This window comes from Bos indicus x Bos taurus, chromosome 28 (genome assembly GCF_003369695.1).
Source record: "Bos indicus x Bos taurus breed Angus x Brahman F1 hybrid chromosome 28, Bos_hybrid_MaternalHap_v2.0, whole genome shotgun sequence".
NCBI lineage: Eukaryota > Metazoa > Chordata > Mammalia > Artiodactyla > Bovidae > Bos > Bos indicus x Bos taurus.
Window position 1 is genome coordinate 32,796,182 of NC_040103.1, and position 26,468 is coordinate 32,822,649.

General features: G+C 45.6%; 1 protein-coding gene across 1 annotated transcript in view; it reads right to left on the reverse strand.

Annotated features, from left to right (window-relative positions):
- The window catches only part of KCNMA1 (potassium calcium-activated channel subfamily M alpha 1), a 771,888-nt gene that overhangs the window by 214,386 nt on the left and 531,034 nt on the right, over positions 1-26,468 (reverse strand). The window contains 5 exon segments of the mRNA XM_027530425.1: positions 3,595-3,750; positions 9,484-9,553; positions 13,010-13,092; positions 14,828-14,933; positions 17,947-18,057. Coding sequence (XP_027386226.1) covers positions 3,595-3,750; positions 9,484-9,553; positions 13,010-13,092; positions 14,828-14,933; positions 17,947-18,057 — 526 coding nt within the window.

Consider the following 26,468-nt stretch of genomic DNA (forward strand, 5'->3'; position numbering starts at 1 on the left):
CAGTCAATGAACAGGATGTTCTGAGCCCGATTGATTACGTAGATATTGACAAGTCACAGGAATCAGGGTACTTGCCTGCACCCCTTCAAGGCATTCAAGGGTGAGAACTGGGTCCTGGTGGACAAAATGCTCCTTCACCTGCATCATAAGCAACAAGCTGCTGAGCCACAAGACCCCTGAGTGACCAGTCTGAGCTGCTTTCATTAAAGGTACTGACTTATAAAGTTAGGGTGGATTTGTTCAACAAATCCCAGCACATGAGAAACTACACAGGCCATGTCTTGAAGGTTAAGTGGAGCAAATTAAGGACAAATAGTCAGAAATAAGTCTTTAACAGCAGTTAGGAATTCTTAAGGAAACTTAAGGGCTTCCCCAGTGGCTCAGAGGTAAAGAATCTGTCTGCAATGCAAGAGTCACAGGCTTGATCCCTGGGTCAGAAAGATCCTCTGGAGGAGGGCATGGAAACCCACTCCAGTATTCTTGCCTAGAGAATCCCATGGACAGAGGAGCCTGGTGGGCTACAGTCCGTAGGTGTCAAAGAGTCAGACACAACTGAAGCAATTTAGCATGCACACATGCACACAAGGAAACTTAAGGAATTCATTAACCCCAAAGATATAAGCTAAAAATATAAACAGATTCCCCAAAAGTTTAGATCAATTCAGAGGAAGGCTTTCAGAGGCAATGACATGGCACCCTAGGGCAAAATGTCTTTGAAAGTGCCCTTGCTGAAGGGATAAAGAGGTGCTCCCCTGTATTTTCTGGTACCCCAGGGGTGGGTCTCTTTGGTATCTTCCATTTATCAGCAGTCCCTCTTTCTTTCATGGAACTTTATCACCCTCACTGTCAGGCTTGGCTTTTTGGCCTCATGCATTCCGAAAGCCTGGTGGACAGTCACTGTGATACGTCATTCCTGTTTCAGTCTTGTCCTGTCTTCTTTCAGCAGGGTCAGGTTACAATGGATTCCACAGGAGGAAGGAACAGACGTCATATCTGCCCAGGGCCAGGAAGAGGGTGAGCTCACACTCCACCTTCGGCTTCCAGAAATGCTAAGCTTTCTCAAGGGATCAGGTCCTGCCGAAGCCTCATGCCACATCCCTCCATCCCTACAGGCCTGCCTCTCCCCATGGAAGATAAACTCTCTACCACAGGACCCAGGGGACACTGCAGAAGGAAGCCATTTCTGCAAACAGTAATCCAGGTATAGATTCTCTTTTCCATCCAACACCCCAAATAAGGCTTTGTGACCCCTGGAATGTGAGACAATATGTAAAATATGCCAAAGAGAGCATCATTATGGTGTTATTATGACCTAAAAGAAACAAGGATCTGGAATGTGGAGGATAAGAGCATGAAGACAACCCTGCAGAATTGGGAATGTGTGCTTCAGATTGTCCTTATTTCAAAAGAAAAGAAAAAAAAAAGCATATCACTTGTTATATACAGGTCATGTGCCTTAAAAAATTCCATCAGAAAGATCATCTGAATGTCAGAAGGTGAAGGCCATATTCAAAGATCTACCTCCAAACATGGAGGGGTTGGCCCTGGACACAAATCACATGATAACATGACCCTGGGAGGGAAATGTGTTCTGAGTTATACCAGGGCCCGACGAAGCCTCTCCCGCAGGCTCTTCCTAAATAGGAACTGGCCAGTGGGATTAGCGAGGGCTGGAGGGGACATCTTTGGCTACAGAGGTGTGGCCCTTTAGGGTCTTGAGGAAATTTGGACAGAAGTTCTTTCTCCCTGCTGGTAATAACACTGAAGGATCAGCGTCACATCTATTTTATTAATTGTCTTGACAGGCGGATCTAGTTTCCACGCAGGCACCACAAAATCAAAACATACGCATGTCAAGTGCCCCGTGTGGGGTGGGGCCCTGCCAAGGCCGTGTTCTATCAACACCAGGAAGCAGAGCCAAAGTCCCCAGATCATGTGTGCTGGTCCTATGGGTAATTCCCTGCTGGAAGAAACCACCAGAGCTCGCTTGGTGACAGTCCTTTATCCTGGTCTGGGCTCCTTGTGTTGAATGTAAGAGCCCTGGGAGACACTAGGCTACACATGGCTTTGAGGCTCGTCTCTGGGTCCAGCCACAAAGACCTCCCTGCTGCCTCTATTTGCCTGCCTTCAGTTGTATCCAGGCAGGGACTGGCAGCCTGGATTAAAGGAGCCATTTAAAGAAAAGCAATGTCCTTATTTGTGAGCTGGGTCTGAGCCAGGATTCTGCAGAGTTGAGGTCTCTGGGCACATAGTAAAGTGAAGGATATTTTCATCAAGGCATCCGTCACTAAAGTGATTGAAAGGACTCCAGGATGATTTGTTCTTTTCTGTAACGTTAACTATAAATTGGCTAAATGATGTAAATGAGTTGGGCAGAGAGGGTGAGTTCTGAGATGAAAATCCTATTCTAAGTCACACAACTTACGGACGCCAAGGGTGAGCCCTGACAGGGAGTTAGCTCATCACCTGCATTCCCATCCTCCCTACCCACCCCTGTCTCTGCATCCAGGGTCACTCCCGACTGCTGGTGGTGGAGGCAGCAACAACAGCAGCAAAAGGCTGGAGAGTTCACACCTTCCATTTCAGAGTTTCTGGCCCCTTTGCAGGATCTCTTAGTGACTGACTCACTTCCTACCTCAACCATTAACAATTCAGGAAGCGGAATGTAAATAAACAAATAACAGGGAGAGGAATATAAGGCTAGATCTTGAGCTAATGGCCACCAATACCAAATCAAGGAGGCCCAGTCTAGACAGGATTTACTGCGCTGGTTTGCTACCTTGTCTGTCTAGGCTAAGCAGTCCAAGGATAAGGATCACCAAGAGCTCTCAAAGCCCACTTAGCAGAGTTCTGGGTCCTCAACCCGATGTCCTAGAAACACTCCTGGCCTGGCGTGTGAGGACAGAGTTGGGTCTTCCTGTGTCTGAGTTAGTCCAGTGGTCAGGGGCCACTTTGGGGACTTTGGAGAGGCTGCCCAGTCACCCTAGGGGGTGAACTGCTGACCGCCCGATGAGTATATCCAGACCGCCCATCTCACGGTGTAAAGGGCCCTGTGGCCCGGGACTCAGTTCCTCCCTTGACTCTTCATGCAAACAACCATGGCATGTCGGCCCTGCTGGCCTCCTTGATTGTGCAGAAATAAATAAATGAATTATGTTGTTGGGGTTTGGGCTTCAGCACAAACACATGGTCTGCATTTATCCGCACAGTGAGAGGTCCAGCAGCCACTTGATGTAAAAGAGCAAAATGATAATTCTTTTCTTTAGGCGCTCTGGTGCCATATGGAATGTATATAAATCATATTTTTGTTTTAACAGCGGAGGCTTTGTTGATAGATAAACATGTGGTTTATCTAAAAAAAGAGAGAGGATCGTGCTTTGAACAATCATTTAATGGCCATGGATGTGCCAAATAAAAATAAAAACATAATTTTGAAAGAAGCTGGCCTTGTGCCCAAATCTGTAACAAGGAATTTCTCCTTAACCAGAGTGGTTAAAGCCCGTCGATCTGTTTTGAGTTTAAGTTGTGCTCTCTACTCAACCCCACGACAAATTGAATCCGGGGCTAATGCGCTCTAATCGGACGAGACGTTACCTTTATGAATGACCTCATGGAGAAGAGGTTGGCGAGCATGGTGGAGAGCCCTTGAGCCAGGCAGCTCTGGGCGATGAACCCCAGCTTCAGTTCTGCGAGGCAGATTGCATCATCCCCCTCTTTCCAATTCCAGCTCGGGATGTTTAGCAGATGGGCCTGCGGAAACAAAAACAGGTATGAGACCTTACTTTGTTAAATGTTCAATTGTTTAAAGTCTCCTCTGGGAAATGCAGTATTTCCCAACTGCTCAGGGTCATCCAGACTCCGCCTTCCTCTCCCTTGCCTGGGTCTGGCGTTTCCTGCTTTATTCAACTCTTCTGTGCATTAGATCTCAGTCTCCCTGCAACTCTGCTTCTGCACCTACCAGGTCCAAGTCTTCCCCTTGGGTTTGTCACTGAGCCAAACAGAGTCCAGAGAGAATTTCCTCTTGTGACAGACACGTCAACTTGTGCTACTAGAATGTCTGGCTAGGTTGTTCTAAACTGGCTCTCCAAAAAACCTTAAGACTGTCAGATGCCTGTATATTTTAGATATCTTTTTTTATCTGCCTTTCCAGATCTCTCGCTCTATGACTCCTGAGCTTGAGTGGGCATCCAGATCAACTGAAGGATTTACAAACTGCCACCCTCTCCCCCCACAGGTTCTGACTCTTTGCGGGTGGGGTAAGGTTGGAGAATTTTCATTGCTCACAGGTTCGAGGTAATGCTGAGCTAGGAACCATTTTTTGAGAAGCACTGCCCTAAATTATCAGGCATGTCACAGTGGAGACATGTTACAATCTCTTGCAGATGGACTGATCCTATTCACCAGCGAGGTCAGACCCTGAAACGAGGACCCAGCGGCATAATCATCCAATTATTTTTAAGTGGCATGAAGCAGAGAGTCAGAGATAATACACTAGATGAAAGAATTAAGGCTCAAAAGTTCTCCAGAGTTGGAAAATGGGCCAAAGAAACAACCAGAAAAGATTCAAAAGGCCTTAATGTCAAGTACAGCACTTAGGTTTAAAAAAATCAATTATATAAATCCAAAATGAGAAGCCCTTATTTGGCAACAGATATGAGGGGACAGAAAAAAAAAAAAAAAGTGTTTGGGTAAACTAAAAATCTCCAAAAGAGGCCAATCTGTGACAGATTACAGAAAAATCCAACGGTAGTTCGTCAGAAACTGTCTCCAGATCACAGGACATACAAATATTCTCTTCTGCTGTGAACTGGTCAGGCTACTTCCCCAGCACTTGATCCAGTTGTCAGATTAAAACAGTCAGATTTAAAGAGAAGTTGACAACTGAATAACTCCCAGAGATAAATGACAGGCTTTAAGACGAGACATGGTTTCTAAACAAACATCTTTTGAAGAACAGTTAAGGAGCCAGCAGCATTCAGCCTGAAGAAGCGCCACACCTCCAGGAAGGCAGGATGGTTACCTGGACATAACTCAGGTGCTGCTGTGACCAGGAGAGACCAGGCCTGTCTTGCTTTGGTCCAAGGGCCAGAATTAGGAATGACTGACTGGTGTCTATTATAACAAAGAAGCTTTGGGCTTGTTTTATAAAGGAAGTTTTTAAGGATGTAATTTGCCTAATAACTGGAGAAAGTTACCTCCAAAATTGCAAGGTCTTTGTCCCTAAAACTCAGTACGCATTTCTCCAAGACTCAGTAGATAGACTTATGCTTTGCACAGGAGACTGAGTCAGACCTTTCTAGGCTTCTACTAATGCCAAGACTCTATGGCCCTGAAATGACTATTTCTCTCCAGGTATCAGCAAACACAAGGAGCACAAAGGAGGAGTCCCTTCACTTTCAGGGCAATATACGATCGGTGTGCTACTAGAAAGAGAAGACTCCATTGTGGAGCCACGACCAAGTCCAGTGGCTCCAAGCTTGGCTTTCAGAAATACCACTCTTGTGAAATTCCCTCTTACAAAATCCTGTTCTGTAACAATCTTGTGAATCCTAATCCAGCAGTGTTTACTCCTGGGAAAGCTGACTGTATCCTCCCCAATGAAAGCAGTTAAAATAGTCCCATGTGTGGGCTATAGCAGATGGGAATTTCTGTCAAGCTAAGTATCAGAGACCTTCCCACATCATAATTCATCACATCCCAATTCCATTAATTACCCTGCCCTCTATCCCATTTCTCTCCCTATCCTTCACTGGCTTAAGAAGCCCATTTTTCCCCTTTATATCCCTGGCATCATAGAAAATATATCAGGCTAAGTGGAAAAACACTCATCTGCATGAGCATCATCTGAGAAGAATGAGGATAAATTACATCTAAGTCATGAACAAATAAATCATCACGTGTGAAAGGAGATGTGGGTGGTCCAAGCCCCAGACAGACAACATGTAACCTTCATGGCACCTTCAAACAAATAAAAAAATCTTTTTAAGATGATCTTTCACATTCCCGTGTGCCAATTGTAGGATTTTAGGTCTTGGGTCCCTCATGTACCCATCTGGTATTGAGTTCCTTAGACATGCTGTTACACAGAAATGTCATCTGTTTCACTCGTCAGCCTTGTTTGGCTATCATATCTTCTCCAGTTGTGGAGCAGGGAGTCACCAGGCACCTGCCAAAGGTTGGAAGGACTGTGTTCACCTCCCCCCGCCCCCGCCCCCCCCAGCCAAAAAAAAAGAGAGGAGACTGACCCAGGATTTCAACTCGTTTGCTTCTGGTGACTCTGTATTTTTTCACTTTAGGGAAATGTGGGTCCAGTGGGAGATGCCAGCATATTACTATGTAGGAGTCTAGAGGCAAATCCTCTCTCATCTGGAGAACCAGCCCTGCTAAGGCAGGATCAGAGCTTTCCTCTGTTTGAGATGAAAGCAACGTGAAAATAGGCTGTTCTGGAAACCAGAACAAACAGATTCCAGCCACAGTGCCATCTCTCACTACACATGCAACTTTGGGGAAGCCATCATGATGAAGAAAGAAGGTCATCTCAGAGCAAACACCTTAACATTTCTGCTCAAGGATAAGAATTTACAGTGAGAAAGCTCAGAGAACTTCTATCTCCATTGGCCCACTGGGACTTGGCTTCAGGTCATAGACAAAGATCTCTTTTTCTAGAGTCTGCTGGGAACATTTTAAAAATCCATTGATAGTGAAAGCATCAGGAGTGACATTTTTCCAAGATGTCATAAACCATCCTTTCCTTCAAGAGTTTTAAGCCATTTGCACTCAAATAAGAAAAAAACCCTGTGCCGCCTCCTTTCCATGTTGAGAGATGGTGAGGTTGAGTGTTTCTCTCCTTGAATTCTACTGGGGGAAACAGGTGGACTTTCGAGACCCTCAGTCCTTCTGTAAGTCCTACCCAGAGGAACCGCAATTTGGTTCAAAAGCCTGTGGCTCGACTGAATGAGAGGGTGGCAGTTGGCAGTTCTGTCTTAGTTCACTGTCTGCCAAGTGACCATGAGTTATACCCCTCAGAGATGCTCTGAGACAGAACTTAGACCCACGGTCTGCAGTGACACTGAGATACTGAAATGCACAGACGGTTAACTGAGGGTTCAACGAGACAATGGATGTCTAAGCTCTTTTAAAACTGTAAAATATGACACGAATGTCTGAGATTATGATGATGACAAACTCAGAACCAGTTTTATATGGAAAGAAGACTGCTTCCCTACATCCCTAGATCCTAGAAGACCACCATCAACAGATCATGGGATATTGAAGTTCTTCCTATTTTAAGGTTGGTATTCAATTATGGAATTAACTATCCTCTGGAATATGCTGACAGTCATGTAAGTGTACATGCACGCAACAGGTTCTTTCCCGAAAGCAAGTTTGTTTTGTTTTGTTTTTTTGAAAGCAAGTTTTAATGGATGGAGATCTATTGGCATCTAGTTGTGGGTAAAGAGAAAGTGCTAAGAAATGAAGAAAAGTAATATTATAAAGGCAGCTAGGAGGATCTTAGAAAACCAGCAAAATTGTAAAGCAAGGTGAAGAACGCCTATTTGCAATTCTACAAGGAATGAGATGACAAATAATGACCAGTGGACTTCCTGTTCTTTCTCTACAAAAGGAAAAGGAAATGAAAAGAGCCCTGTGACAAAGTCACTATGCCCCATTCACTCTCACACAGACTACAAGAACAAAGTCTTATAAGTGACTTTTCCTAACTCTGAAACCCAAATAGATTGGGGTGGTTCTAAACAAAATGTGTTTTAAGCAATTAATCATGGGTCGATTGATGTGTTCGTCACTGTTTCTGAATAATGACAAGGCAGAGGCTGTAAAAGACGTTCAGCTTACCCTGATCATGTGAATACTGACCAGTGGCATCTGGACTCTAGGTCCACAGAACTACTTCTGAGTTTGACAAGAATCACAGAGCTGAAATTCTCCTTAATTCCTTGAAGATGCTGTATCAGCACTCATTGGAAGGAGAAGAAAAGGAACTGACATCCCTTTCTAAACATGCAACATTCATTTTCCTATTCAATCTAAATTCAGCCTCAAATCTAAACAATGGCTTAAGGCACTCCCACACTAACTGAAATTTCAAATCACAGAGGAAGGAGGGAGAGTTCACAGCCTCAAGAGCTTTCACCAGCCACAGCCTTGTTCATAAACTTCACGTCCGCTACAGGGGCTGCTGTCAAGACTTCTCCAGATTGGTGCCGGTGGATTACCAACATCCTCACTTTCTCTTTAGTGTCCTGGGTTTTCCAGAGACAAAGAAGACACTGTGACCCTGGGTGCCCACCACCCAACCCACTGGCTGGAGCCCAGTACAGTCTGCAGGGGAACCACCCGGGAGCGCTGGGAGGCAGTGGGCCGTGGGCAGCCTCCCAGTCATTGCCAGCAGGCTCCGGTCCACAGTACCTCCAACGGGCTTCCACACAGCAAGAGGGGACAGTGCTTGCCAGCAATTAAGAAATAATGGCAGGGCACTGGCACATTTGGCAGAATGGAGTCCTCTCTGGGTCACCTGACTGCCTATTTCGTAGGGAATATGGCCCATAAGATGGGACAAACGCTTGCTCACAACCCAGCAGGGAGTCATTCTGTCCAGACAGGACACCTGGAGGCAGGTACTGAGCAGCCTCCAGTTTCTCATAAGTGGTTCCACATCAAACACAGAGAGACGCCACCTTCCCTCCCCCAAAGCTGTTTTCCTTGGAGTCTCCTGGCAGCCAAGCAAAGGAGTACTGCCCCTGAATGAGAGACAGGATTGTGGTTTATAGAGAAGGAATCATAAGGAAAACAGCATAGACTCCAACACTGGTTTTCTTTCTGATTCCCCCTAAACTGTAACACTAGGAAAATCCCTCTATGTTTAATCTCTGGAGAGCCAGCTGTTTTCCTCAATTCAACTGTGCACATGCTCACCTTGAGTTTGAGAACTCCGTGTTCCACATTCTCCACCCATGCACGGTCCACCCACCCCAAGTTCACCTGGTCTCAGGGAGAAAAGTGCCCTCACTCACCTGGGACACTCTTCACCTTGACTGCAAAATCCCTGAGCACATACCATTTCCATGGGGGCTTGGAGGAGTCAGGCCAAGTGCTCACCAAGTAGTAGGCATTCATTAAATACCGATGGAAGAAATGAGTGCAGCACACAGAAATGGAGGTTGCTGGAGTGGAGTCTAAGGGCATATTGATATTTCTGAACCCAGGAGACCAACAAATGCTTCCTGAATAAACGAGTCACTACGTGAAGCAGTTTCGCTCCAGGGACCACCTGCAAACAAGGTGTGTGGACTGAAGAAGTGTCCTGGGAGGTTTTCACCATCACTCCTCCTTCTCCAGGTCTCTGGATGGCACTGGGGTGTGTGTACATGCACGCACACACGTGAGTGTGCAGCTGGACCTCATACTCATGAGAGCTTGGACCCCGCCCGTACCTCTGAGCCTGGGACAGGCTTGCTACTCTACCTTATTGTGATACTGCAGCATCTGAGTGATGATTCTTATCTTCGGGTGGTAGTTCTTTATGGAGATGACTCTGAAAGAGAAGAGAACAAAAGCTGAGCCAGGGTCTGCCTCACCCTTGGAGTCCAATGGGGAGATTCATTTGATTACATCCAAATGCAGTGCCTATGGGGCCAGCAGCCAGGGCCTTCAGAGGGGCTGCGGGCACTGGGCCAAGTCAAGCTGCGTTTCCACCACCATATCCGATGGTCGTGTGAAAAGGAAATCACAGAGCGGCCATAGACCATGTCTTAGACATGAAAGAAGAAAGAGATCCTGTGATGCCATGATGACAACGTGTGTTTACTGGGCATGGGGGGTCTGGAGCGGCGTGTCACGGGCTTACTGCCTACCTAGGCATCTAAATAAAGCAAGTTCTACTCATGGGGCCAACAGAGGTTTGCCATCTCACATACCCTAGGGAGGAGCCCAGAAACAATTTGCTCTGAGTTCAATATTCCAACAACATGAGACAACGTGACAAATCAGACAAGCAGCCTGACAAATGATTCTAATTGTCACGCACACATGGCTACTCTCACAGAAATGATTTCTGAGCAGGACTCTTAGGAGGGGATCCATGACTCAGCCTTTGAAAGTTAATAGCATCTAGATGACGACTTTGATGCCGGTTAGATAAGTGCCAAGGCCTTGCGGAGGTCGTGGTCTGCTGGAAAATTCCCCCGAACTGCTCTCAGTCCATATTTAGTATTAACCACTGCCTGCCCCCATCTCAACCCTCCCTTCTGTTCCCTATAACAATCACAATGCTGAAAGGGGAGGGGCTGGGGACAGAGGACTAGAAACACCTGCATACTAGTCCCAGCTGCTACACTAACAAAGAGGGTGACCTTCAGGAAATCCCTGGGCACTCTGTGACTGTTTCCTCATCTGGACAGTGGGGGCAAGGGTACCTGCTTTATGTATTTCACAGGCTTTGGTATGAGCAGCACATGAAAAACCAGATGTGAAAATGCTTTGAAATCATTAAAAGCTCTCTCCATGTGTAAGTTATGGTTTTTGTCATTACCGACTCTGTCAGAGGTGACATTGTACATTTCCTTTTGTGACAAGGAAGGCTAAAGAATAGAATTCCACAAAAGGCCCACCTCCTAAGCCTAATCAGAAATGCAAGTGCGTTTATCATGACCACCCCCACAAACTTCCCACCAGGAAGTGCTCTACGCTTCATCCCTTTTTGTGCAAAGATGGAGAGAAAGCAGCCAGGAAGCAGCTTTGTCTGAAAAGCGACCACTTGTGAATTTAGGAAATGGATCATGCAGAAACCTCTCCCGGCACAAATTCACCCTGGGCTTTTACACTTGAAGGATTTCATTTTATTTTTGAAAAAGTGTTGTGTTGGCCCATGCTTATAACTCAAGGACTTTGAGCCTCTGTCAGCTCTCGGAATTCAGTTCACAGCATCAGCCAGTTTTCTGCATTAGCTCATTTCAAACGGATCTTTGACATTTTAATTTCAGAAGGGGCAGATTGGTCTCATTAAACTAAGGAGAAAGGAGGATTATACAAATAAGGGAAAAACAGAGCCCATTTTTTAACCCTGAGCTTCCCACTTCCTTCTGCTGGCTGGGCCTTAGTTCTGATTCTGGTTAATGGATGGCTTAATCACACTTCTGATACTACCTTTATTCAGTCATTTTTATGCCTTGGCATAAGGTGCCCTATATGTCTTTATGTTAACCCTACTGTTGTCAGGACTTAAACAGAATATTGTGAAAAGAAATGGCCACTTCGAAACTATTATCAATTATTCACTTAAAAAAGTAAAATAAAAGGCAGTACCAGCCCCAAGTTTCTCCATGGGGTCAAAACATTAAGCTTCATCTTCTTTTGGTTTTCCATTTGACATTTTGAAAAACAGTGTTCTTTAAATCTACAATTTTATCACTTTAAATGACACAAAAATGTGAAGGCTAGAAATCCTAGTTCAAGGAAACAGTCAAGTGAGGCACCTTAGGCTGGGGCCACTGTGGTCACTTTGGAGCTGTGACTGGTTAGGGGACAGGCCCAGATGTGGCAGCAGGTCCCCCATTCCACCAATTCCCTGTAGCCTGGGAAGCCCAGTGCCTACAGGAGTTTGTGCATTGACTCTGTTAAGATGACTGCGCTAAGCATACTGTCGAAGAAAAGTGAGCAGAAAGAGCACTCTGGGCCAGATGTCACTTGCCAGATACAAAGACCAGGTGCTGAGAGGAGGATGGACGTGCTCCAGAGGAATTCCACCCCCTCACTGATGGGAAAGCTCATGGCCCCACTGAGGAAAAGCCAAGCCAAGGAGAGGCAAGCACTGTAGTGGTGCAAAGGCAACTTCCTAGCCTCTGCCCCAGGTAAATTCCCAGGACACAGGAAACCAAGCTGCAGGGAGAAGGGAATCTTGGTCTAGACCCAAGGGATGGCTGTTCACAATTAGCCAAGAGTTCCTGGGAATCTAGTGGGAGTGAAATGTTTCCTCTTAGTTCATCTTTTCTCCAGAAGATTCTCTTTAGGATCCCCCCCAGTTCTCTTAACTACTCTGCAATTTATGCTCCAGTCAAGAAGAATCCAAAAAGAGCTTTGACTGTCTGAAGCAAAATATCTTATCTTTCTGGTCACCGCATAGCCCCAAGATGTCTGTAACATGGGTCTATGTGAAGAAAAATACAGAATATATTTTGATAAAAACAATAAGGAGCAGAAGTTGGCCTGAAAATGGACTTAGATGGGCCCAGCCTATTGACAACAAAGGCATTGGGGAGCGTTTTCCAAAGACTGACCGCCACTCCCCCTCCCCCACCCCCACCAGGAGGCGTTCTGTTAAAAAAAAGGCTGGGGGGGACTGTAGTCAAATAGGTTTGAGAAACTCTCTACAGAACATTACCTTAGAAATTCATATGAGTATTCAAAGCACTGAGGAGCTTTCAGTAAAGAAAACTATTTTGTTTGGGGAAACTGGTTGAAACAAGCCAATTGATCAACAAACCCCTCTTTGTGGGAGATATTGATGAGTGTGCTGTAGATGCACTTGGAATGCTCTAACATGGGGCTTCTTATTTGGGGCCGGACAGTTTTCTGCTACAGGGGGCCATCCTGTGCATTGTAGGATGCTGAGCAGTAACCTTGGCCTCTACCCACCAGACATGAGCAGCGCTGTCCCCTAACTATGACAACCAAGAACACTTCCGGATATTCCAAAAGGCCCCCCTAGTTTAGGCATATTCCCAGTGAAATCTCTTTCCTTTGCTAGTCCTGCACCTCACGTCTGGTTGTGAGCCCTCGTATCTTTTAAGGCTGACGATGCCTTGTGTCATTGCCTTCTGCACCCACCACAGCCTCAGTTCCCCCACCCTGGGCCTATGCAGGTGGTGAGCTAGAAGGTGGCTAATGAGGAAAGAAGGTCCTGCAGAGACGGTGCTCTGCAGAGGGACCCAACAGAACAGCAAGTGGCCACGGAGCACCTAGCCTGGAGCCCTCCCCATCTCCCTGAGATTACCTCATGATGTTGGAGGCATCTTCAGCATCGGGGTCTGCGCAGTACTTATTGGCAAGGATGAGGCACGCATCTGCTGACTCTATCTAAGACACCAAAGAAAATCACAGAACATAGAAATATGAATAGCCATCCTTGGTTGCAGTCTCTCTCTGCTGACAGCTCTGGGGGAACCTGGTGCTTTGCAAGGAAAAGAAAAAAATAATAATCCTGAGAGATTATAGTTTTTGTCAAAAGAGTAGGTTGCAAGTTCTTGTTATGGTATAAACATTTCATCTTGTTGCTGCTGGAAGGGACAACGTGTACCTTGGTAATTACACTTTTCATTTTGCATAGCCTCTTACACAGAAGCTTTCTGTCTTGAGGTAACAATTAATTAAGGCTTTCAGTCCCTCTCCACCTCCTTTCCCCACCATCTGCACCATCATCCCGACTTTTCCAATCGGGAAGTGGTGTTAGGTGGGTGAAACCCCTTCTCTCAGGCTACCAAGCTAACTGAGTCATTGAGGATTCAGAAATTTAGACTCTTAAGTCCTTCATCTAACCTTTTTTTCACATCTTAAATGTGGAATAAGAGGAAATGAGAGCCCTAACTCAGATAATGGTTCAGTACTGTTTAGTATTCAGTTAGCATTCAGATATTCAAAAGACAACAAATCTGAGTGTGAAATGGTATGTTACAGATGACCTTGAAAGACAACCTAAAGACTTAGCTAAACATGTACCAACAGAGATTTATTCCTTTGAGAGGATCACAAGTTGTGCTAAGAATTGCTTGCAACTAAATCAGGTCCATGGACAATAATTATTTCCCCCAAGTTCTCCTAAGATTTCACATTAGACATAACTTGGATCGTGTCTAGATAATAGTAACTAGACTCTGTAAGCGAAAGAATTCCCATGCTGGCTCTGGTCGGTCCTACTTGGGATGTTGTGTTTATGACAGACTATTTCTGCATTTGGTGGGAGGGCATGGTTTTCTCCATGGTATGTCACAAGTTGTCTCCAGTTTTCTTTCTTTCATAAAGCAAAGAATTTGCCCAAATTCTTTTGGCTTATTCATGCTTGCCAATTACATTATTTACTGAATTATGTAGTGACCACAGTAAGCACTGAGATGTCAATGGATTCAGAATATTAATCTATCTCCACTGGCGTGCAAATACGGAACATGCTTACAAAATCCATATAAAATGAGTACAGTAGTGGATGCCATTTTGCTATATCCCTTTCCCTTGTAAGTCTTAGGTGTGTGTATAAGGAGATTCTAACTTAGTAGGTTCTAGACAGAAAGACCAGCCCATTACCAAGTGCTGCCAGATAGCTACATGCTTAGTTGTGCACCTTTAGTCTTTGATGAGGAAAAAAAGGAAGCTCAAAGTGTTTGATGGCTTGGGTAAACTTTATTTATACTTTATCCTTCATGTTCCTTCCTGATAGAAATAACAGATTTCAGAGCTACGCTGAGTCCAATTTAAGTATTCAAAATGGGGATGAGTTGATTGCTATGTCATACGAGACCACTGAGCCCACACAAGTGGTCTGCTTCCTTTAGCAGTGCTGATATTGAGGAGCCCAGTGATGTCTAGCATGTTACATACAAGCAGTCCACGTATGGACTGCTCATAGCTGGTCTACCCAGTGCCAGCAGAACAAAGTCCTGGGACCAGTGCAAAGGTGATATCAAGGTCGGTAGTATCTGATTTATTTTCTAAGGGCTTTGGAAGGGACTCTTGGCCAGGTCAGGAGGCATGTCCTGTCACCCCAGAGTCACACACCCCCTAGATGGAATAAAAGCAGAAGTCACTTCTTCCTTCTTACCTTGACTCTTGCAAGATCATGTGGATTGAGGACTGAACCCTGATAAAACTCCACCTGAGTAAAATGTCGTTTGAACAGAGCTTCCAGCTCCAGGTTAGGGGAGATGCTGTTCAAGGAGAGAAGAAACAGCTGTTAATATAGCAGAGTCGGGTATTCAGCCTCCGTGGCCTCCCTTCTCTCCAATTTCCACAGAGAGAGACAAGACTTTCACCTTCAGAGCACCCTCTTTCTTGCCATAAATAAGAGGCTCATACTGAAGAGAAGTAAAACCCCAGCCCAACTGAAAATCAAAACCAGTACCAAGTTAAAATGAAGAGTTTCATAACCTTTATAGAGTCTGAGGCCTATGCGGCAAAATGTCTTCATCATAAATGGAATCCCTATTTTTTAAAATTTCATTTCACTCACTGTTTTCGTTTACTGATTGATTTGTTCATCTGTGTCGGGTCTTAGTTGCGGCACAGCGGGATCGACCTTGCTTCATGCAGGATCCTTCTTTGCGGTGCATGGACTCTCTAGCTGTGGTGCAGACTCAGTAGTTGTGGTGTGTGGGCTTAGTTGCTCCACGGCTTGTTGGATCAGAGTTCCCTGACCAAGGATCGAACCCATGTCCCCTGCATGGCAAGGCGGATTCTTAACCACTGGCCCACCAGGAATCACTATTTTATGAATGAAGAACAGAGGCTGTGACATCAGGGATCAGCCAAAGGTCTTCCTGGCAGAGCTTCCTGCTGTTTCTTTCACCAAAAGCCTTTTCCCTACTTTCCCACCTCATGGACTTCTCAACCTCAGGAACTGGATCAGAAAAAAGTCTCCTCTGAGTAGACATACACAGAGTCAATCCACTCCCAGCATTGTTCTTGATTCAGCCTTGAGCCACACCCTGCAATCTTTCCCATTGCAGGACAAGGATTAAAACATTGGTTAACCTATCCATTCATTTATTAATTCTGCAGAGATGAGAAACCCCTAGTCTCTGTTAGGTACTTCACTAGGCACTGGGAGATCACATTCAGATAGAACCTACTAGGTGCCAAGGACTGAGTTAATCAACTCTTGCCTAACACAGTACTTAGTAATGATGATAACTGCTAATGTTCTTGAGCATATGCTATGCAACAGCCACCATTCTAAGCACTTGACAAATATTAACTCATTTAAACCTCAGAACAACTCTAGAGGAAGGTATGTTATTAACCCAAAGCTTGGAGAGGTTAATTAACTGGGCCATGGACGACAGGGCTGACAATGATAGATGCTGGGGACACAAAAGTAAATCCTAGCAACTGAAGCATTAGCAGCCAGCTTGTTGATTTGGACTAAAGCAGTGGGTGAGAGAAATCCATCTGCCTGTGCAAGTCCAACCGGTCTTCCAGATCCGTTACAAGCAGGGCCTCCTTCAGGAAGTCTGCCTGCCCTGGTAATACAAGGAGTGGTGGTCTCTCCCCGATACAGATGTCCCACATGGTCCTGCCACTTGATTAAACTGGCATCAGTACATTACTAGAACTATGCCGTGCTCTAATTGCTGCACATGTGCTCTTCTTGAAATGTCCAAGCAGGATGACTTGTCTTCACCCTTCCACATGCTCAGCAGAGGACAGGCCCCACAGCTGGTCATCAGTGGCTGAGCAGTTAACTGGATCTATGGGTTGAGCTCCTGTGTCCATGGCCTGCCCAGTCCTTTCAGAACTTGGAGAAGTCAGTGCTAAGGAGAAAAATGCTGGTGCTCAACCATGGTTGCCAGTTCCACATTCACAAATGTCAAAAGGAAGCAGATGTACAGGATGACCTTCACTGAGGTTGTAGGGAAGTCAGCCTCAGTGAGATCCCAGAGCAGGACTGAGTCCTGGGTGGTCAATTCCGAGTGCAGCCAACACCAGCATGTGAGCTCTGTCCCTTGGCAGCAAGGGGCTAAGACCTGCCCCATGATGACCCCATCTCCATAAAAGAGGACGACAGTGCCACCCACGCGAACGTGCCTGCATTCTCCATCTCTCCATCCCTGTGGTGGGCTACCTTTTACCTAAGAGGGGACCAGGCAAAAGATCTCAACAGCACTGGATGGAAGGGAAATATCTTGGTTTCCTCCCCTATAAAACAAACTTGATTAAGTCCTACCACCTAAGTCCACTGTATAGCCTAATATATTTTTCTCCCATGATAACAGCTAACATTTATTGGGCACTTACTGTATGTCTGATTCTCTTTATATGTGTGCATGCTAAGTCACTTTAGTTGTGTCCCAACTCCTTGCAACCCTATGGACCATAGCCCTCCAGGCTCCTCTGTCCATAGGATTCTTCAGGCAAGAATACTGGAGTGGATTGCCAGGCCCATCTCCAGGGGATCTTCCCAACCCAGGGATTGAACCTGCATCTCTTACAACTCCTGCATTGGCAGATGGGTTCTTTACCACTGGTGCCACCAGGGAAGCCCACTGCTCTGTACACTTGGAATGAATTTGCTTTTCATTCTGTTACTAGCCCAAGATGGTAGGTAGAAACCATTTTGACCTTCCCATCTTACGGAGGTAGAAACTGAGGCCCAGGGACTTAATTGGTTCGGGACTTAGTTGAGTCAGGATCCAGATCGTCCTCTGAGCTGAGCATGCACTCTTGCTCCCTCTTCTGATTTAAGGAGAGCCTATGGTGACCAGCACTGTGTCCTACACTGAAGGTTCCTAGGAATGACAGCTGCTGTTGCTGTTGTAATTGCCTAGTACCCTGCTTACGGTTACTTCTGTGTCTTGCTTGGGCACTATGTTAGTCCCACGGTCGTAAAGAATCCACACCAGACACTGTGGACACACGTGGACTGCACAGATCCAGACAGCTTTGGGGACGGTAATGATGTGTTTGACCAATAATGACCTACTGTCATTTGCCAGAGTCACCTCCACAGAGGCAGGTGCTACTCTCATCACCAAATGACTGGGTTGCTTCCTTCCCATCGTTCCTAGAACATCCTCTCCAATGAACCTAGCAGAGATGGTGGCTGAGTCAATTCTGCCCTGCCCTCTGGTGCCACTCCCACATCACCCCACCTACAGACACTCAGGGGGTCCCCTTGTGGTGCCTGGTTGGGTGGAGGGTCTCAAAACCACGGGGGCCTCTTACTTGTGAAGAAAGACGATCTCCACATTGACATCGTCCCGGTCCTTGTGCAGAAAGTCCTTCAGGAAGTTGGAAACGCTCTCCAGTGTGATGTGTCCACAGACCACTATGTGCCTGAATAAGAAAGGCCAGTTAGATGAGGCCATTCCAGAGACGCCCTGGCACCCACCCCTGGCAAGACAGAGAAAAGCGCACAGCTGCAGGGAAGCATTCATGACCTCCGAGGAGGCTCGTAAAGCCCAGCTCCCTTCCCCAGAGGGCTGTGAGGCAAAGCAGCAGGGCCAGAAGGTGCTCAGAGACTCCTCGACAGAAAAGCATATGGCTTCTCACCTGATGCTACACAAAATCCTATTAAAAGCCCAACCGCTTGGCCAAGTGGTTTTATGCATTTAACAATAAGTGACATTATGCTTGCGCTTAAACGCTGCATTATCAAGCCCCTTGCAGATTCATATCTCTCCCTTTCTGCCCACAAAGCGTCCTCCCGGGAGATTTACCGAATGAGTCTTGGTTTATGACATAGAGCTTATCAGGTAATGAGATAACAAATCTTGCTGAAACGATGATTTTGTGTGTAAGAAAGCGGACTTTTATCAGGGTGGCTAATGTGCGGCTTGACACGTTATGGGCTTTGCTGGCCATAAGCAGTAAAAAGGAAATTTTGCATTTTTCTGCCATAACTCCTCCGACAATGGGAGCATGTAACACTTTACAGTAAGTGAGCATCACTCAGGGCTAAATGTGGGATGGGACACCTATGGAATCTGAGATGGTGCCGCAGGCAGGCTGTGCATCCCCAGGCAGCTAGCTGCTTCCTTAGGGTGCCTGAGATTTCCACAAGAGACAAAGGAATTTACTTTTGGACAGGGGAGAAAAGCTAGGAAGGGATGAGGATGGAATGCTTTGCCTTTGTTTCAGGGTGCTCTGGACTTGTCTCCAGAAATAGTGGTTCCCCTTGAGGAGATGAGCCCATCTTCCAGGACTACTGGAAGAACAGTCCTCACCCCCCTGCACCCCGCCAATATCTTTGGGCTCCTGGACCAATCTGACTTTGACACTGGGCTATACTGTGGCCATTTACATTCGCTATTTATGACGCTCAATCAGGAGTAAGCTCTTTGATACAAAAGTATCAAAGAGACTAACTGCAGAGATGAAATCTGCCAGCTTCTAGTAAAGAGACTGCTGCAAAAGGCTCACTCAGCCCAGATCCCTGTGCCCCTCATGTTGACAGCGACAGAGGCTGACTCCCTGGCTGGGCTGTGAGGCATGGGCAGGTGGTGAGCATGAAGCACAGTAATTTTGTGGGAGAAATTTAGAATGGCCAGGCCCCCTGCACTCCATAATTGCTCTGTGCACATTCCAGTAAGGCAGAGAGCTCATTGGCTGGAGGCGACTCCTAAGAGGAGGCAGTGATGATCATTTATGCGATGTTCCATTAGGTGCCATTACAAGAGCCTGCCCTTTCAGCGTAATTTGGTGCTTGACTAAGTATGTGAGAATAATGCAGTAAACTCATTGGTGAAAGGATAATGATGCAGAACAAAGAGTAAATCAATAATATGCACGATGCAGTTAATAATATCACCATTATGGACTGTTATTGTTACGGAGCTGCACTTAGTGATCGGGCAAGTGGAGGACCTTTTCGGGGGGGGGTGTCAATGGGCTTCCTCTGAAGAGACATTTTAATATAACCACTTGACTCTCAAGCCAGTACCTGCTAGGTTAAGGGAGGTCCCCTGGCCACTGATCCAAATTTGATGTCCCCAAATGTGTATGAGTAACTCCCTTCTGAAATGCACAGTATGTCAGAAAACATGATGCAAATTGAACAACTGGATTATACACATTTTTGTCGGGTCATATCTTGAAAAAATGATTCTTGTGGCAAATGTGCATTTATATGGACAAAAGAGGCTGCAAATAAATGTGCATTTTCTGAATAAGATTTCTGATTTTGAATTTGCCAAGCCTGTTCAGAAACTGACCAAAAAAAAAAAAACATCTCCCTCCTAATTTGACATCTCCACAAAAGACAACAGGGTGTTTGGGGGACAATTCTAATGCTTCTGCCTACAAACTTCCATGATTGAGAATGAGGCCAGAATGAATTCAATGTATGGGCACCTCCGCAGAACAGATAGGTGAGTGGGACTCTTCTTGATAGTAAGGCAGGTGTGATTCCCTGCTCTGCCACCAAGGATGTGTGTGATTCTGGGCAAGCTACTTATCCCCATTCGATAGATGAGGGGGCTGAGAGGTTAATACTACCCATCCAGCCTCCTGCACCAAGCACTGCAAAGCTCAAAGTTCTTTACCCGCATAAGCCTGGTTATCATTCAGAGCAGGACTCAAATCAATGATCAGTCCAGGGAAATGCCAGAACATTCATCCTTCCCTATCTTGTACGCAAAGAACTGAATGAACATCTGCCAGCATTCCTTCTTCCTCTTGTGAGATCATTCATCTCTAGGACAGATGTGTGAGAAGTGGAGGGGAAGGAGGTGAGTCCATCCTCTCACCCTTGAATCAAAGACTCAGGCAGCTGATTTATTCAGCCTTAGAAAGAGTCAGGGTTCTCTTAGTTGAAAATGTGCTGGGTACATATAAAATATATTCCAATGCAATCAATATTATCCCTTAAGCCTTTAATTAGCTTTCACTTCTCTTAAGAAGCAGACAAATGTTGGCAGGAGAGGGGAGAAAAAAAAAAGGATTGACTTTTCTCATTTGATGCTGGCCTATCCAATACCATTCTAGACAATTGAAAAAATATATATCTTTAAGCTATAGCATGATTTCTGAGGTGGAGAGCAGTCTTTATCAAAAAAGGAAGAAAAAAATCTCCCTTCAACATAATTGGTATTTTTGCTCAGGAAAAAAGCGAGATTGATTGAAAGCAGATTGCCTTTTTGCCCAAGAAGAGTTATTAGGTACATTATCATGGCAACCTTGGAGAACCCATATTGTTCCAATCTGTCCTCTATCTGAGTTGAAGATTTACGGCTTCCCCCTTTTGTGCCAATAATCATTTCCCTCCACTTTGTTTTCCATACAGTGGAAGTTATCAGGGAGCCCACATATTGAAAATGTTTGAATGCAGTTGGAACTGATGGGTGGGGTGAAGCTGCCTCTCTGACTCAGCACCTGCATTAGGAGGTCTGCTCCTCACCAGCCCGTAACTGAAGGAGTGAGTGCTAGGGGCCCTGTGGGAGTACAGGGAATGGACGGTGAACGGGGAAACATTCTTTTTCCAGCAATATTTTCAGGGTTCTTGAAAATTCCAAAGGCACTAGTTTGAAGAAGGCTGTTATTGTTGGGGAGAAGAGAAGCAAGAATGTCTCACATCTTCAGTGATGGAAAATATTGTGCGATTGAGAGCAGGGTGTGCCCTCCTTGGAAGCATACTGATGGTTGTTCACTGTGCTCGACTTGAAGAACGCCAAAAAGTTCCTCATCCAAAATGATCTCTGTCGGGTTCCTTGACACCTACAAATCTACCATGTGAGATTCATATGTTGATAGCCCTGTGTCAGCTCAGCTCAGACACTAAATAACTAAACAGTCTTGGGCAAGGTACCAATTCTGCATTTTACAACCATAAAGTCAGAGTCTCTGAGGGGTTGGAGCTAGTACCTGATTCATGAGGTTATCTTGAGGATTTATGTAAATAGACAGTACATATGAAGGGTCTACTAAAGAGTCTGGGCCATTGTAAGCATGATTAAATGGTAGGATTCATGTGATGTCTGTAAATCAGGATGTAATAGATATGGAGTGCTCTGTAGCTCCTGGAGTCTCATCTGATCCTCAAACAACCCCACATTCCTACTCTCTGCATCTTTTCAAATAACTCTCTGAACCTCAATTTCCTTAAGCCACATGCCTGACATCTCACCGAAGGTAAAGTCACTTGCCCAGGACATGATCTGGGTCTCTGACTCTAATTCTCACAAAGACAAAGGTGAAGATGTGGAGAGAGAGCAGAGGCTTGGGTATTTCAGCTTCTACTCCTTTACAACAGACAGGAATAGGTCAATGAGAGGTTCCCTCAAACGTACAGTGGAGGAGACATTGGAGGGTCCTCCCTGGGACAGGAGAGAGGCCCTCACTTAAAGCATCACCGCAGCCTGGTATCAATAGACACCAGCTGCATCTAGTCAGCCAGGCTGGCAAGCTCAAGACAGCAAAGGCTGAATGACCGCAGAAACTCAGAACCAAGTTGTTAATTGAAGGCACACAATTTGGCAAGCCAAAGGGCTGCAAGGTGACATAAACACCACCTTTACAGCATTATATACCATGCCCAGCCCAAGGATCCCACAAGAGAACAAAAAATCTAATAAAAGATTCACTGACAATAGAGAACATTCAGGAACATTGGCTGTGAAGGGCTCTAATGCTCTTCCCATCTGTGGCTCTGCATTCAAACTTTTCAAGACTACCAGTAATCTTAATGATTGATGTCATTAAGGGCCTGGCCACTTGGTTTGTGAAGATGGCTAACAAGCCTACATCAAAAGCCATTTCTGATGGAATGACCTCTTTGGTTTTTAAAGTTCTGTCAAGTCGTGTGAACAACTCTTTCTTGGGATAAACTAATTTTAGTGGCTTGGATTAAAAGACCCATCTCAGTCAGATACATGAGGAAGCATCTTAAATGCCAAAATAGTAGCCAATGGCACTTTGTGGGAAGAAGTTACTCATCCAGTGTAAGAAAGCATGCCTGGTTTGGATCAGGGCTCCAGAAAGAGGGGATGGATTGAATTAGAATGGGCAACCCTAACATGTCATGGAGCAGGCTTGGCATCAAGGGTGGAGTGTGACTTAATCAGAGGAATGATGCTTGACTATTACAGGCTCTATCGCGAAAATGCTAATTGCTTATTTCATGGGCACATCCTCATTCAATATTTCCCTCCCATTAAGACGCATCTCCACTTTCGGAATGAAATCCCACACAGTATCCTCAGTCTCACTCCTCTCTTCTTGGAGATGGGCCAAGCATGCTGGAATGCCCCAGTGGAGTTGGCAATTCAATTTTAGAACTCAATTCCACTGGCGTCTTTCTGAATGGATCACTAAGGGGAACTGACTTATGGCAGAAAGCATAAGATGAGGACAGAGAAGGGTCTCCCAGTCAAAGGTTCCAGCGAATGAGGCATCCGGAGATCAAATGAGGTTGAGTGTAGCTCAATGAGAACCAATGTCTACACCTTTTGAAAGATTCAAGTAACGTTTCTTAAAGCCAGTGGCCTTTGAAAAAGAGATCTGCGGCGACGATAGGCTCTTTTCCACGTCCTCCGTGTATCTTAGCCTCAGGACAGCCCTTGGTGAATGTTTAGTCTGCTGTCTGCATTATTTCAATGTGGAAACCGAGGTCCAGAGCTCAGTGCAAGGTGAATGCCACAGGAAGGGCAGACCTATCCCCTTGGTTTGATATCTGCAATACCAAAGCAGCTGGTGCGCCTGAAAGGAGCCTGGGCTAGGACTCAGGAGTCAGGGGGACCTATGCTGTGTGACCTGGGGGCCAGTCACTAGAAAATGAAGAGACCCAGACTGTTGGGGCTGCACCCACTCAAGTGTTCCAGCTCTCTGCCCCTACTGTGTTCATACCAGCCTATCTGGTCTAGACGTCTGCCATAGCTTCCCAATGCAGTTCCCTGTTTACTAAACCCCCACTCTAAAAAAATTTTTTTTAAAAAGCTCTCAAGAGTGAGGACTGAGAATCTGACTGCATCACTTCCCACAAGGGCAGGGAGGTCTCAGATCTCTCTTCAGCTGAGCCTCGCTCTAGGAAGACAATGTAAAATGCACAGCTCTGGGCTGTTTATTTTTAAAGATACTATATCCATTTTTACTGGAACAAGTATAAAGAACTTAAAAAACCCATAGCTATCCTGTCACAATAAATCATACAGAGTAAATTGAAAATCCTATACAGCTTTCCCTGAATACATTGCGCTCACTTTGTCAAAGAGGCAGATGAAATGTGGCATATATTGATCTAGATGTCTCTGTAAAACTATAATATTTATATCAAATACATATGCTAGAATCTTTCCTGTCTCTCTGCTGAGCCTTCTAATCATGCTTGGCTCGTCCTCACTCTCACCCCCAACACCTCCCACTACTGGAGACTGTGTCTGATGGGAATGAATTTTAAGAAGGACTTGTCAAGGGAATTCTGCAGCATTTTATCACATAGAAAGCAGGGCAGGGGTGATAAAAGACCCCACAACCCAGATCACACGGTGGTCAGCACCCAAAGTTCACGTTGTCCCTCCTACGTTGAACTGAAACCGTCAGGGGTCAACATAACTCTCTCCCCAAGACTGTCTCTTATGAGAGAGAGATTCAGGAAGATTCTGAGCTTTCCCGTGTGTCTCACTCGGTAGTGCTTCCCCTGACTCGGGGCATGTCCTTTAGAGCAACTATTACCCAGATTTCCCCTTAAGGCTCATAATCCCATTGCCTGAAGGAAGAAGGCTAACCCTAGTCCTGCCTTCCCACTGCCTCTTATACTGGGAGCCCATCCCAAAGGAACTGCCTCCCAGTGGGGTGGTCATCTTCAGCAAACAGCTGCTAACTGCGGGCTACCCTGAGACCCAGCTCAGAACCCCTAAACCTTTGTGGGCTCTCAAGAACTAACTGTTGATCAGTGGACTGGTTGGCGAAGTATGCTTGGCTTGGACACCCTATGTCATGGGAAGTGCAGAAGACATTTTCTAGTTAGTCCACTGCAAGACTGCAGGTCATTGGCTGATTCTGCCACCTCTGATCTATCACTCTGTCTCAAGTTTGTAAGAAAACAGTGCATGTAAACAAGACAACAATGAAAACAAAACAGTTTTGAGTGTGTATGGAGCTCAGGATCCCATGGTTTTAACCATCGCCCATTAAAACAGATGAAAAAAGAAAAGCAAGCCAACAACAAAAAACCCAAGGAGGTTCAGAGATAATGGTCTACCCAGGACCCACATCTAGCACTTTGCTGATCACAAAGAAAGGGAATATCTTCTCCCCCCTAGTGAGGAAGAGAATAAAGCAATCATCTTATCCAGCTGTCAATAGAGCTGTTCTGGAGGAGAAGGCTGTTTGGCTGTTTCCCTAAATGGGGGCAGAAGGCTGAGCAAATAGATTCCAGCAGTGCACCAAAGGCACCTCTGTAAAGCAGAGCCCCAAGGTCAGAGGACAGACTACTGGCAGGCCCAGCAGAGAACACTGGGATGCCCTGACCGGACCAGAACTTTGTGCAAAGAGAGGGCACATCTCATCCTACACAGACAGTCAGGATCTAAAGCATCCAGAGGGATCAGTATCTGTACCTCCATCATCCCAAATCACAATTAGACCTCCACAATTGTAACAGGCATGGAAGAAAGTGAAAGTGACGTTGCTCAGTCGTGTCCGACTCTTTGCGACCCCATGGACTGTAGCCCACCAGGCTCCTCCATCCATGGGATTTTCCAGGCAAGAGTACTGGAGTGGGGTGCCATTGCCTTCTCCAGGGAATCTTCCCAACCCAGGGATTGAACCCTGGTCTCCTGCATTGCAGACAGACGCTTTACCGGGAAAGCTGAGCTGCCAGGAAAGTTACCAGGCAAGAGGAATGGCCAACACCTTGCGTAGCTTGTTGCCAAAAAGGAACCTCAGCCCAAGCCTTGAAAATAAATACTAAGAACCTCAGAGCAGGAGATACTGACTTTGTTCCAGTCTAACATGCACCCTCCTTTCAACAGCACCTCATTTCTCGGGAAAAAGTAAAATAGTCTACATCTAAATTTTAAAATGACATCAAATGAGGGAGTTTAGGGTTTAGTAATTAATTTTTGATCTTTATTCACTGGATTTGGCTATAGAATGAAATTTGCAGTTACCTAAATGTATAGATATTTTTTAAAAAAAGATTTTTTGATGTGGACCATTTTTAAAGTCTTTATTGAATCTGTTACAATATTGCTTTTGTTTTATAGCTTTTTGGCTGCAAGGTATATGGAATCTTAGCTTCCCAAACAGGGACTGAAGCTGCACCCCTTGCACTGGAAGGTGGACTGCCAGCAAAGTCCCTAAATGTACAGATTCTTAAATTAGGTGCTAGGTTTGTTTTGGACACACAAACATTCACGCTTGTGTGCACACACACACATTTTTTTTTTTTTTTTAACAATGTCTTCAAAGTACTTGCAAAGAAAAATGCAATGATTGGGACCATGGTGAGGTCCCAGTTCTCTGGTTGCCTGGAATGGCATTCATGATAAAATTAAGCATAAACCTAAACCTTGGACTGGGGAAAGGAAGGAGGGACACAGGGCTGAGGAGGGGAGATGCAGATAAGCCTGCTTCTGCTGCTTGCCCACATAATTAAGAAGCTGTCCCTCATCTGGAGCATAGGCTCTGTCCAATCTAGAGAACAACACCTCATTTTAAATTTGGGGAACCATTCCTCCCCAATCAAATACAGTTTTGGGACCTTCAACCACGGTTCCTGCCCGAGCTAGGACAAGCAGTGCTTTTCAGTC